Source organism: Hordeum vulgare, chromosome 7H (genome assembly GCF_904849725.1).
Source record: "Hordeum vulgare subsp. vulgare chromosome 7H, MorexV3_pseudomolecules_assembly, whole genome shotgun sequence".
NCBI classification, from domain to species: domain Eukaryota; kingdom Viridiplantae; phylum Streptophyta; class Magnoliopsida; order Poales; family Poaceae; genus Hordeum; species Hordeum vulgare.
In genome coordinates, this window is record NC_058524.1 from 4,445,562 (window position 1) to 4,458,161 (window position 12,600).

At 43.9% G+C, this 12,600-nt stretch overlaps 3 protein-coding genes across 5 annotated transcripts; all 3 read right to left on the minus strand.

Annotated features, from left to right (window-relative positions):
* Positions 1–1,185: 1,185 nt before the first annotated feature.
* LOC123410227 (F-box/kelch-repeat protein At1g22040-like) lies at positions 1,186–3,892 on the minus strand. The gene is made up of 2 exons (XM_045103134.1): positions 3,529–3,892; positions 1,186–2,855 (listed from the first exon to the last, which is right to left on the minus strand). Exon 2 carries the CDS (start codon positions 2,825–2,827, stop codon positions 1,460–1,462), a length of 1,368 nt encoding a protein of 455 aa, XP_044959069.1. The 5' UTR covers positions 2,828–2,855; positions 3,529–3,892; the 3' UTR covers positions 1,186–1,459.
* A 1,520-nt stretch (positions 3,893–5,412) lies between these two features.
* LOC123410402 (60S ribosomal protein L9) lies at positions 5,413–7,403 on the minus strand. Its single transcript, XM_045103342.1, has 3 exons — positions 6,952–7,403; positions 6,720–6,842; positions 5,413–5,790 (listed from the first exon to the last, which is right to left on the minus strand). Exons 1-3 carry the CDS (start codon positions 7,312–7,314, stop codon positions 5,707–5,709), a joined length of 570 nt encoding a protein of 189 aa, XP_044959277.1. The 5' UTR covers positions 7,315–7,403; the 3' UTR covers positions 5,413–5,706.
* A 460-nt stretch (positions 7,404–7,863) lies between these two features.
* LOC123410401 (TSL-kinase interacting protein 1-like) lies at positions 7,864–11,808 on the minus strand. Of its 3 annotated transcripts, XM_045103341.1 has the most exons (8): positions 11,535–11,808; positions 10,721–10,921; positions 10,355–10,551; positions 10,005–10,243; positions 9,592–9,757; positions 9,067–9,502; positions 8,869–8,965; positions 7,864–8,320 (listed from the first exon to the last, which is right to left on the minus strand). In XM_045103341.1, the coding sequence occupies exons 2-7, from the start codon at positions 10,830–10,832 to the stop codon at positions 8,901–8,903; spliced, it is 1,215 nt and encodes a 404-aa protein (XP_044959276.1). In that variant the 5' UTR covers positions 10,833–10,921; positions 11,535–11,808; the 3' UTR covers positions 7,864–8,320; positions 8,869–8,900. The 3 variants fall into 3 exon arrangements, with proteins under 3 accessions (XP_044959276.1, XP_044959275.1, XP_044959274.1); XM_045103340.1 differs by lacking the exon at positions 7,864–8,320 and having other exon boundaries at positions 8,503–8,965; positions 10,721–10,907; XM_045103339.1 differs by lacking the exon at positions 7,864–8,320 and having other exon boundaries at positions 8,503–8,965.
* Positions 11,809–12,600: the final 792 nt, after the last annotated feature.

The following is a 12,600-nucleotide window of genomic DNA, read 5'->3' on the forward strand; positions in this document are numbered from 1 at the left end:
GTATCCCAGTAAGCGTCAACTCAAACATGTCTCGTTCACAGAAAACAGACACATAGCAGCTAGGCAGTAATCATGCTATTTATTTACAAACATTACTCAAAATGATAGAAACAAATATTTTATCTCAGTGGAAGATGAGAACATGAAGGGATAAAAGCAAATACTTACCTCAGTGGAAGATGAGGACATGTAGGCCTACAGTTGAATCAAAGAAATGTTAGCTGCAGCGGGGAAGAAATACATATTCTAGTGTAAATATCAGTAGAATCTCATCATGTGGAGCCGGCCCAATGTATGTGACTTACATAAAGATGCAACATCTGACACAATCCTATCAGTTAATTAATTAATTTTATACGGCCCAATGTATGCTTCCAAGGTTGTATCTGCCCACATCTGCTGACTGCATCTCAGCAGTTTTTAGAGGGTGACTTGATTTGCTGTTCTTGTTTTGCATAAGGCACCTGTTTATTATATCAGAATGTGAAAATCGAGATACGGGTAGAAATGTATGTGTTAGAAATACACATAATAAGATGCATACATTGTATTTGACCTCAACTGAGTGAACTTGGCAAATTGTCTATTTGCACTAGTTGTCGACAATCGTCAAATACACATAATAAGATGCATACATACGCATAAAAGTAGCCAAAAAAAGAGTCAAGAATAGAATTTCAGCAAGAAAAAAATCAGGCATCCAGTGGGTTGATGGCTTGACAAAGGAAGATGCCAAACTTGAATGACGGATTGAGAATAAAATGGCAAAGGAAAGCATAAACACCCATACAAAGCATCCACAATGGTAACTACTCCCTCCGTCCGGAATTACTTGTCACAAAAATGATATAAATGGATGTATCTAGAACTAAAATACATCTAGATACATCAATTCCTACGACAAGTATTTTCGGACGGAGGGAGTACTAAAAGAGCAAATAAATACCTGGTAAGGTATTTTTATTTATATAAAAAAGAAATACCCTAACCGTTGAAAAGAAAAGAAACAAAAAATGTACATCTGCCTGTGATATTCCTCCCTTCTTTAGCAGATTCTGACAATGGATAAGGAGAAAACAGATACATGTGCATGCAGCTCTTAATGATGATTTCTGGAACAAAATACTTTCCATCAAGAAACCTGAAATAAGTGCAAAATTAGCAGCAAGTTGCACGATGTTCAGATGTCCAAAGCAATGAGTTTCTCCATCTTATCTGAAGTTATATATAGGGGGAGATAGAACCAAACATTTACTTACATATTTGGACTAAACACATACTGTGTGTACACTGCTGGATTACATTTCTTATCGATATTCAGTCAGATGAGCTGTTGTGGTGAACCCAACAAGTTCATCATGCCTTGACCAGATGTATGATAGGAAGTAATCTACTTTACAAAAGACACAATGATTCACACGGTACATACAGCCGAATGTATGTATGATTTATCCAAACTTCATATGCTGAGCGCCTGACAGCTAACAAGTTCGGCGGCTGCAAATTTCTTTGAGCCCACCATTCTCCAAACATCAGTGCCTTGCTCCCAAGGCCCAGAGACATCTGGGTTTTGGCATGTCGAGCCAGTCGCGTCCATAGGCCTTAGAGCGTCCGTTTGCAGGATGCTGATCATGTTGTTCATATCTTTGATGACCAAATGGAGCTTCCCAAGAAGCCCTGCAAGCAAGTAGGGACTTTTCGACTCCGCAAAGTCACCAACGGGTACCTCGCTAACAACAGCCTTCCATGTATCCTCCTTAGGATCATATATCTTTATCTTTCCTCCATCAGAACAAGTCGGTGGCTCCAGAGCATACAGGTCCCCGTCCACAACAGCACTTAATTTTGTCCCGGCTTGCCTCCCAGGCCAACCCTCGCTCAGGCCTACAGGCATGTCTGACCATGAGCACGTCTCGGGATCAAACACCTCGCCTCCAACATCAACAAAGAATGGCCAGGAATATAAACTCTGGGGCACATATAGCTTGCCTCCAAATGTGGTCATCCCTGTAGCAACTGGCTTCAGTAAGTCGGCCAAGAAAGCAGTTGGCAGAGTTTGTGCTTTGGAGAAGGGCATGTTTGGCACATCTGCCCAGATTCCTGTGGCTGGGTCAAACACTTCAGCAGATTGGAGTGGAGCCAATCCAGTTTCTTCTCTGATGACACCGCCAACAACATACAGCTTGTTGTTCAACAGGCCAGTCCTGCCAAACGCTCGAGCGGTGCTCATCGAGCTTACTTCCTGCCACAAATTTATAGACGGATCATACTTGCACACAGTTTTGATTGCTGTGGCTCTGGAGAACCCACCCAGAACATAGAGGCATCCATCGACCGCTCCAACGGCGCAAGCACAAAAGGGAATCTTGTCTAACCAATCCTCCTGACCAAGCAATCCTCTAATGACACCAGAGATCCTAAACCCAGCACTCACCAAACCGCCCAAACGGCTCCCCCCACGAGCAACTCCGGGCATGAGCGGCAGCCTCTGCCATCGGCTGCTAAGTGGATCAAAAGCGTGCCACGACAGCTTGCCATCGGCTCCCTTGCTCAGTATGTAAATCCATTCTTCATCCACACGGAGCTCCTTCCTCACCCGATACAGCTCAGATCCAGTGATGGCGGCCTTCCAGCTCCGTGAAACCATCTTTCTGCTAAGATACGACATCCTCGGCATCCTCGCGAGGATCTGCAGGGAGATCTCATCCGGGAGGTCGGGAATCAGCCTTGGGTGGTAATGACCGGGGCGCAGCTTCTTCGAGGAACCTGGTTTCGACGCCTCCGACGTCTGCTTCCCGTTGCTGGGGGAGCTGAGAGATGCCCCCATTTGAGCACTTGTTTGCAACTTCCTGTACCTACAAAAAGACCCAAAAGAAAAAGTCAATATCAGCATGGAGTTCACCCATACGAAGCTCCATAGCTACCTTGTAAATCTGTACTCCATCTCTCAAGTCTGATGGTGGACAACAATTCAATTAAACTGAGCTAGCTAATGTGTACTATTCAATTAAACTGATACGGACTGAAGGGAGTTGTTATTTCATATAAAGTCACAGTAGAAACTGAGCTAGCTAATGTGTAGTATTCCCTACGTTCCAAATTACAAGATGTTGTAACTTTCTCCTGATTCGGATGTGTACGGACGCATTTCAGTGTATGCGTTCACTCATTTCAGTCCGTATATGTAGTCCATATTGAAGCATTCAAGACATCCTACAATTCGGAACAGAGGTGGTGCTCGACTAGATCTAAGTTTCAGCCATTTTCAGCATGTGAGAGGCCATGAGGACCTTCCATGGAATTTATCCAGTAATCACAGCAAATTGTAGTCGAGCAAGAGTGGGCGGTGATAGTTTGGTAAGCACACAGGGCGACGAAACTATTCTTCTATCACCCTCACAGCTGGGATAATAGCAAGGAAATCCTAACTGCAAGAAAATCTCGTCCCAAGTTGGAACCCAACAACGGATTGGCCACGGTCAATTTCTTCCTCTTACTTAACAAGAATTTTGCGCGCCTAGTTTTTACCTGGATATTTACTGCTGCTGCGCTGCAGGGGCGGAGGAAGGGGCGCCGCCGGTGGAGAGGACGAGGACGGCGTGGGTCTTGCAGGGGGACTTGAGGTGGCGGCCGAGGACGGTGAGGTCGGCGAGGTGGTAGCCCTCTGCGGCGGCGGAGCTAGGGTTCGGGGAGACGGCGGGCGCCGCTGGGCGGTGGAAAGGGGGTAGGGGGGAGGCCGCGGGAGACGAGAGGAGGGGGCGGTTGGGTGCGCGGCTTCGGGGCTGGAGCATGGCGGCGCGACGGCGACGGCGCCGGCGGCGGCGACCGGTCGGCTGGCGCGAGCGCGGAGGGAGAGGGGGGAGGGCGGAGTTGGGTTGCGTGGCTCTGGTTCGAGTTTGATCCTCGTGAGTCCTGACCAAGTAACCATCGACTTCTTTATTTATTTATTTATTTAACTATCTTGGGCTCTTTTTCTCCCTTTCTCTTTCATTATTATTATAATTATAATCCTTTCAATAAAATAAAATAAAATAAATTGTTTTTGTTTTTCCAGGTTAAGCAAAATGGGCACCATAGAAATCATCTACAGAAAATCACCGTGGTAGTATGTGTAAAATACACCTAGAGGGGATCCTAGGGTCAATCAATTTTAGCTGGTAGGATTCCTCGTCACGTGACGAGATTTGATGTCAAAGTGCTTCATATCTATGCAAGGGTTTAACGGTGAAACAAAGGCTTCACGACACTGGTTCTTCAGGTCACGCGCACGAAAACTTTTCAGCTATCATCGACAAGGTCGAGCCGAATGGTGAAGCCAGCTCCGGCAAAGGAGCAAAGATATCGGTGTATTACGACGGCTCGTTCTGATTCGGTTCTCTTGGAATCTTAAATCCCACAAAACAAAAAACAGCGCGAGAAGGCTTTGAATTTGAAGCATTAGTCTTTCATGATTGAGATGCTCACGTACGCCAAGAGGATGAAAAGATCAAGTCGATAAATCTTAAGATCGCACCGTAACAAGCGATCAAGAAGTCGATAAATCTTATGATCATACCATAGCAAGCGACTCGGTAGACTATAATAAAATCCAGAAAAAAACATACAAGCCTAAGACTTCAACCCGCATGCAAAGCTTCATGACAAGGAACCTACTCTCCCCTCCCCAAGTAAGTGTATCAATTTTGTTTTAACTTTAGTACAAAGTTTTATTAAGATTGAGACATTTTTTTAGACGAAAGAAGTATAAGCGAGTAAGTTGCGCCACCCGCCGCCAGTTTATTTAACTTGATTCGGTACACCTGAACTGATAAGTTATATCTGTGTCAATGTGAAATAGTAGCAGGCAAGGCATCTTTTCCTTTGTGTGCTCCAATGTGTTCAGACTCAGACTTGTGTGAACCTAAGAAAAAACACGAGATGCCGTGCATTATTCATCTGCCCGCCTTGTGCACACGGCACCAGATTCATGCCCTGTTTTAATAAATATTCAAATCTAAGTACTTGAAGTCATCAACCTTTAGGTTAACAACACCAACAATTTTAGATGATCAAAGATTACCTGACAAAGGTTATTTTCCCCAAGTTTAGATGATATCAACATGACATAGCATGATCAACGATCATGTGGCAAAGGTTAATTGATGATCAATGATCAACTTGACATGATCAAAGGTTATTTTCCCCAAGTTTACATGACCACTATGGTCAACATGACATACCATGATCCCTCTCAGGCTTTGGCCAACAATTTCCTCAGGTACAAGAAAAAGTAATCTAGGCTTTGCTTGGATGGAGGATGGGAATGGGCATTCTAGAATAATCACATCCAGCTAAAATGCAACCACGATAAAAACTCTAGATGGACAACCATCAACAAACAGCTAAAAAGATTGTGGATGCATAACCAAATAATTTAGATGCTTAGCCAAATAATTTAACAATAGAAAACACAGCAGCACATTCATGTCCTGTTTTAACCTCAAATACCTTAAAGTCTTCAGCCTTTAGGGGTAGATAAGCGTCGTACCGATTCTCTCGGCGACAATATGTTGCAGGATAATAGAGATAACATGTTCCATAGCACATCCCTAATTAACTCCACTACAAAATTCAGTCTAGAAGAAGTTCAAAATCACAACAACGACAACACAAAGACGATGAAACACGGCAGGCAGAAACACAGCTTCTGGGACAATTTTTTGCTCTCTACTCCTCCTTGATGGCGCCCTTGTCGCTGACGTAGATACCATCCAAGAACTTCCTGATATCCTTGTTCTTGACGTGGCATTTCTGTGCAGCAGCAAACAAAAGGAGGACACATGTTAGCAGTATGAATGGAGAATCAAAAACAACTCGAAACAGAGATGGATGTCCCTCAGCACATGTGTTGTGCAAGTCAGATGAATAGATCACTGAAAACAACTGTGCAACAGCAATGCACATGTCTCAGCAGCCATCCATAGATCATATTAACTTGAATGAATAATTCAAGTGGAACAGACCAAATGCACTGCTACAGGAACCAAAATGGAACGATAACCATTTTGGCACCCGTAGAAACAGCAATCACCTTGAAAACAGCAAACATCATTTTGGTTATTACGATAACATGAAACAACCAATAAAGCCTGTGCACTACAAAAGTGACCCAAACTCAGGATCTTAGTCATCATTTCGGTTATTACAGTAACATGAAACAACCAATAAAATCTATGAGCTACAAAAGAAAACTTAACTCATGAACTGGGCCAATGAGCAAGTGTTGCAGCAGGGAAGTACATTTCGACCACGTTTATACCAAAATCATACAGATGGGACATCATTACAAACAGATGAGCTTATCAGATTTAACTAGTAGCGAATAACAGTACAAACTCTGCAAGATGGCCGCTGTGAATAGAATGACCAATCATGGAGTGCGAACTAGCATCTAATCATGCAGCACAACGCTCAACAAACAGCAAGACAGCACAAGTATCATACCAGGAGCATAAGCAAACATGTTGAACGGCACAAGACGTGTATGCATCACAGGCAAAGAACACTCAGGCATCCGACTTCTGAAGACATTGCAATGATTTCAAAGCACATCTATATCACACTAGGAGCATAAGCAGAGACATAATCTATGGTCATTTGCATCACATCAACCAAAAAGTATTCAGGCAGCATCAGCATGCACATGAGAAAAGACAGGATTTGTATCCTGTTTGATTCACCTGGTTGATGAGGGCGGCGGAGCGGGAGACGAGCTCGATGTCGTTGCCGTCGAGGACGATCTCATCCTTGACCTTCTCGGACCGCAAGATGGTGACCCCGTCGAGCATGTCCACCTTCCTCACCTGCAACCACACCAGAAATCAGTCAACCACACGCACGGAGAAAGCTAGATCCGCGCATCAAACCCGCAGCACATCACCAGCAGAGGGAGAAAAGCCAAAAAGCGGCTACCTTCTTCTCGCCGAGGAAGTTGCGGATCTCGATGCCCCGGTTGGCGGCGGTGATGGAGGCGTTGATGGGGAAGTGAGCGTAGACGAAGCGCATCTTGTAGCGGAAGCCCTTGGTGACGCCGGTGATGAGGTTCTGGACGTGGGAGATGGCGGTGCGGATGGCGGCCATGGTGCGGCGGGTGCCGAACCAGGCGTCCACCTTGAGCTTGCGCCCGCCGTCCTGCAGCTGGAAGTCGAGGTTGAGGTGCTTGAAGTTGCGGGTCAGGGTGCCGCGCGGCCCCGTCACCGAGATCATCTTGGCCGACACCTTCACCGTCACCTCCTCCGGGATGTCCATCGTCTCCGACGCCAGGATGGTCTTCATCTTCGCCGGTGAGGGGGTGGGCTGGGGCGAGGTGGCGGCGGCGGCGGCGGCGGCGCGGAGGGGGGAGGAGGCGAGGGTTTGATCGAGGGAGGGTGGGGTGCGGACTGAGGGTTAGCTGTTTATAGGCTGGGCTCTCGCGGTTGGGTGGCTGGGCCGGGCTTCTCTGGGCCGCACACAGCGGCAGCATCACGGCCTTCTTTCTCACAGAAGAAATCTTGCTCTCCATCTCACAGAAGTTTTTTTTTAACCATGTAAAGAAATTGAAGGAGACCAGACCTGAAATTTTGTTTCACGCCTCTGGTGCGGAAATTGAAAGAGACCAGACCTGAAATTGCCTAGACTAAAACCTTGTAGGTTCTGAATAGTCATATAAGTCATCTACTCCGTCCAGGTGTATAGGGCATGCGCGTTGTTCTTAAATAGCCTCCTACTAAATAGCCTCATTGTGGTATGGTATGATTGTGATATTTGTAATTCAATGAAAAAGTCAGAAATGTTGGTAAGAAAAATACACAACAAAACTGTCCTCAAATCATAGACAATCAAAACTTTCCAAATTCCACATGCGTCTGTGTCCACCGCACGCATGTTTATAATCCACCACACACATGTTTAGGATATATTCTACTTCAAAATAGATAGATATATGCTTTTTTTGTCGAGTTACAGTATCAACATCACGACATTGTGCTCTGAAAATTCCAGTCATTTATTATAAATGATTTTAAACGAAGCGACTTGGTGGAAGTTTTCGCAAGATGACTCAAGCTACACCATAACAAATTGAAGAATTTTAGTTACCATCCACTTTTAGGAAGGTGCTCTAATTTTCAGAGACAAAACTTCCAAGAATAGAGGAAACCAAATTGAAGGAGGTGTTGTGTGCGCTTCAACCTCTCTTGTTCCGCCGTCAGAGTTGACAACAACGCAATCTTAACTGACCATGGTTTTTGCTAGAATAATAATAAAAAATATCTTGGTTGGTCAGAAACCAGAGCTTCAGAATCTGAAAGTATATCAAGCAAATTGTCATTCGGTGGAAGCAACACAGGATGCAGAGATTATGAACAATTCTGAATCTGAAAGTATATCAAGCAAATTGTCATTCGGTGGAAGCAACACAAGATGCAGAGATTATGAACAATTTTGAAAATCACAAGTAGCTGCCAGTAAGAAAAAACTAGTTTATGCGACTAAAATGTGTCGTTAACTGATTATATATCTGCACGATCTGCTTCAGTAAGCCTAAAGTAAGGAATTCCGACTGAAGCAGCGTGATGATCTATCTTTACAGGATCTGTACATACTTGAGGTCTTGCATATAAAATTCCCAAGCCTTACGAAACAGACAACTTCAGGAATGCATCCAAACCGCTGTTTCCACTCAAAAAGCCTAGAGTAAAATGAACAATCACCGGTGGTGGATTCAGGCTGAAAGCAAACCATATATAAGAACCCTATCATCAACAATTAAATGAAAGAGAAAGCCAAAAAAAAAAACATCTCAAAGATATCGATGTTTGTCTTTTATAAGGCCCTAAATCTAAATGGTACCATCGACGACGCATCAGGCTTTCACATTATCATTATTGCCCAAGCCTGGTGGTATCCGAGGGGGCCTTGGTTCCTCTTTCCTGCCTTCGGTAGAGCGCTGCACAAAGAAAAGGCTGCTGATAAGCAACAGTGCAACATATACCTATTTGTTGGGTGGAAAACACAATACTAGTAGAGCAAGGGAACATCAGCAGCTACCTGGTAGCCAGGGTTGCTGGTTGCCATCTGTATTGGATTCAGCAATTGCACCAAGGATAGTTGAGGTAATAGCACTACTGTTGCCAGGACCACAAGAGGACATCCTGGCTAAATTTTGATTCCGGGGAGGAGGGAATGCATGACAGGTTTCATCTGCGTCCCAAGGGGATGGATTTGACACCTTTGGTTGGTTACCTGTTTGCTGCCGAGCGATCAAGGAAGCAATAGCAGCATCGAATGAATCGCACGTGGCTGGAATCTGCTGCTGGAAAATCGAGCTATTTTGCAAAGGCGGCTGCTGGAAAATCGAGCTATTTTGCAAAGGCGGTTGTTTGCTGTCTTGAGAGGGCACAGCTTGCGATAACAGTGCTCCAAAACTGATATTGGATATGCAGTCCATCCATGAAAGAGGTGCCACTTTGCTTTGGTTGTCATCCTAATTTTGGAAACATACAAAGAGGATCAAATCTTCTCAAGTACAAATGACATCATTGTTGAAAGAAACACATGAAATTGCATACTCACCACCACACTCTGTTCTGTGTTACACTCCACGGATGGACTGGCAAATCTACTTGGAAACTTAAAAGGATCTGAAGGTTTGTCTCCCATAGTCTTTTCTGGAGAGAGCGTTGTTGCCAAGGATGTTTTGCTGATTTGTTGCTTCAAATTAGGCTTGAACCAACCATACCTAAAGTAAACAAATGGGAATTAGCTGAATTTTGTTGTATTCTCTTCATATCCATAGCATGCTGTTTGACATGACGACTCTTCCAAAACTGAACCGTCATTTCTAATTTTCTTCTATGAAATGTTGTTAATAAATACAAATCATGATCATATGTAAGTACCTTAAATTAATCTAGTGAGTACTAAAAAAGAGCCATTATATATGTATATCACAATAAAGGTAACCATTTCTGGGTAAAAAGTTGAACCTTAAACGGAATGTTGAAGGGCTGCCAACAGCGACATAAACATCAGCAGCAGTGCAAGAATCATTAAGAGTCCATCTTTTACTGCTGGCTATGCTATCCGGTCTAGCACTGTATGGGAAGAGCATGAGGTCGCCTTTTGCACAACTAGAACGACCCCATTTTGTGTTGAGATGTTGCACAATTGAGGACATCTTCTTTCGAGGAGCCAAAGTCAACTCCAGGTAAGGATTGTGTTTCTCCTGTTACATAAGTGGTGGAATAAACCCAAAGAAGGCAAGAAATGTGAGCTTGAAAGAACATCATATGCAGTACTTATATGAATCTCTCTTGCTAAAAAATGAGATAACCACCTGCTGTAGAACCTTTTGAATCGTCTCATCTATTGGAAAAAACTGAAGCTTCATTTTTCCAGAATAATTTGGTGGTTGAGCAGACACGTTTGTCAAGTTGAGAAATGGTACTTCCATAGAGCTACCACCCTTCAATGCAATCTTACTGCCAGTAAACGATTGATCATCTCCTGTTGTGCATTTAGCCCCAACATTGCCTGAAAATTAATATGGTCAAGAACCTGACAGGGACATACAGTCGTTACAGTTCAAATGTAGCTCCTAACGAGCATTTATTTTTTGACTTCAGTTGTTGATCCACCTGATATGAAGTTTAGTACAACTGCAGTACTAAAAGAAATTAAGAACAGGGCACCAACGCATCACCTGGTGATATGTGGGTATATTTGCCTGGCTTCAGGCAATGCATCTTATTAACACCAAGTTTGACATTTGCTTCTGTGTCAGTTGGTTTAAGGTGCTGCTGAGGAGCTTTCATGATTCAATGGTATTCGTCAGCAGTAACAGCAATCAGGTTAAATAGTGATCCAGCCCTAGGAATCTTCCACCTTTCCTGCAGGTAACAAACTGTGGTAACAGTTATCGAATCTACATCTGGACTTTAGTTTATAACAACTATCTTCAATATAACAAAGGGAAAATACAAGATCTGTATCGGATCAGAGAATCTGCGAGTATCGAACTAATGAAATAAACATGTTTTAATTTGATTTAGCGAGAATTCCTTTTATTGCATTTGATAATCAATATATGATGAATTAACACAAACTTAGCAAGCAAAAAGTGAGAAACTCACTACTGTTTTATGCATTAACATAAAAAAAAGGATGCTATTTGTTCCAGTTAGGGTTGAAAAAATATATTTGTTCCAGAGAATTTCAGGTCACCGTTCATCACAAGTTGACAAATGTATTGCCAATAATAAACCAAGCAACTGATCCCTAATTGTGATTGCTACCAACCACACAGTGATGCAACAACAAGATATGCACAACCTCGATTTACTGGACTCATACACCAGCAGTGCATCATTCCTATTCGAATTCCATCCACACGTCAAACCCTCGAGTCAATCCCCCTCCGTCAGTTATAATCAATTAACCTAGGGTTTCCACGCTTGGACCGAGAACGAGAGGAAATCAAGCCGGAATCGCGGGAGGGGGAGGGGGAGAGGGATTACCCTGCCTTGGGGCGGCACCGGAGGATGGCGACCGGGGGAACGCGGGGCGGAGCCGGCCGGATGCAGGAGCTCCACTCGTCGCGGGCGCGGTTGGGGCGGCGGAGAATACGGCTCGAAGTGCCTCTCCCTTCCCGCCTGGGTGCGGATTGGGGCGAGGCAGAGCTGGGTGGCGGGGAAGACGGGGAGGAGGAGGAGACAGCGGAGTCCGGCGCGGTGTCCGTCGCCGGAGAGAGCGGTCGGGGGAGGGTGAGGGACAGAAAAGGTCGTTTTTTTCTGAGGGGATAACAGAAGAGGTTGTGGGGGCGGGCTGAAGAAGGCGACGCTGAAGGGAGACCCATTGCTCCGGCCCAATCCTGACGAGAGTCTGTTTTCATTTCCATTTTTTTTTATTGAAAGATGTTTCAAATTTCAGAAAAAATATTCGGGGTTTTCAAGGAAAAACGCCCATGAATTTTAAAAATGATCCTGATCTCAAAAAACTGGTTCCAAGTTTTATAAAAATGTTCAAAAAATTTAAAAAGTGTTTCATGTTTTACGAAAGTTCTGAATTTTGAAAATGCTTATGAATTTTCAAAATAATTTCCGGTGTGATATGTTGGTTGGATATTTAAAAAAATATCTATATTTTAGAAAAAGGTACATTTGTGTATGGGAGCTGCTACGCGTCTGCTGGCGGATTCTTTGAAAAGATCCACCGCCTCCTAAGTCGTCGGATCTCACGAATCGAGTGGCCGAGCGTCATCATGTATTACTGCAACATAGGTTGTGTTGCGGAAACACGGGTCATGTTGCAGAAATTTTTACGACATAGATCAAGTTGCAGATTTTTTTATTGCAACAAAGGTCTTGCTATAATTTTTTCTTGCAACAACAATCTTGTCAAAGAAATTTCTGTAACAAAAGTCTTGTTATAGAAACTTCAGATGTCAGAAAATTTGCAGAAACATTTTGCAACAAAGGTCTTGCTGCAGAATTATTCTGCAACTAAGGTCTTGTTGCAGAAATTTGTATCCTTTCCATAATTGATGTCCGTGCGAACCATGGCCCTGTTCCTGAATAAGATGAA

Bases quoted from the DNA above. Each gene is read 5' to 3' on its own strand.
- LOC123410401 (XM_045103341.1), bottom strand. From the start codon at position 10,832: ATGAAAGCTCCTCAGCAGCACCTTAAACCAACTGACACAGAAGCAAAT. The intron at 10,552-10,720 runs GTGATGCGTTGG...ATTAATTTTCAG, and splicing joins ATATACCCACATATCACCAG to GCAATGTTGGGGCTAAATGC. The intron at 9,503-9,591 runs GTGAGTATGCAA...TTCCAAAATTAG, and splicing joins ACACAGAACAGAGTGTGGTG to GATGACAACCAAAGCAAAGT.
- LOC123410402 (XM_045103342.1), bottom strand. From the start codon at position 7,314: ATGAAGACCATCCTGGCGTCGGAGACGATGGACATCCCGGAGGAGGTG. The intron at 6,843-6,951 runs GTAGCCGCTTTT...GTGTGGTTGCAG, and splicing joins ACTTCCTCGGCGAGAAGAAG to GTGAGGAAGGTGGACATGCT. The intron at 5,791-6,719 runs GTGAATCAAACA...GCTGCTGCACAG, and splicing joins CCGCCGCCCTCATCAACCAG to AAATGCCACGTCAAGAACAA.
- LOC123410227 (XM_045103134.1), bottom strand. From the start codon at position 2,827: ATGGGGGCATCTCTCAGCTCCCCCAGCAACGGGAAGCAGACGTCGGAG.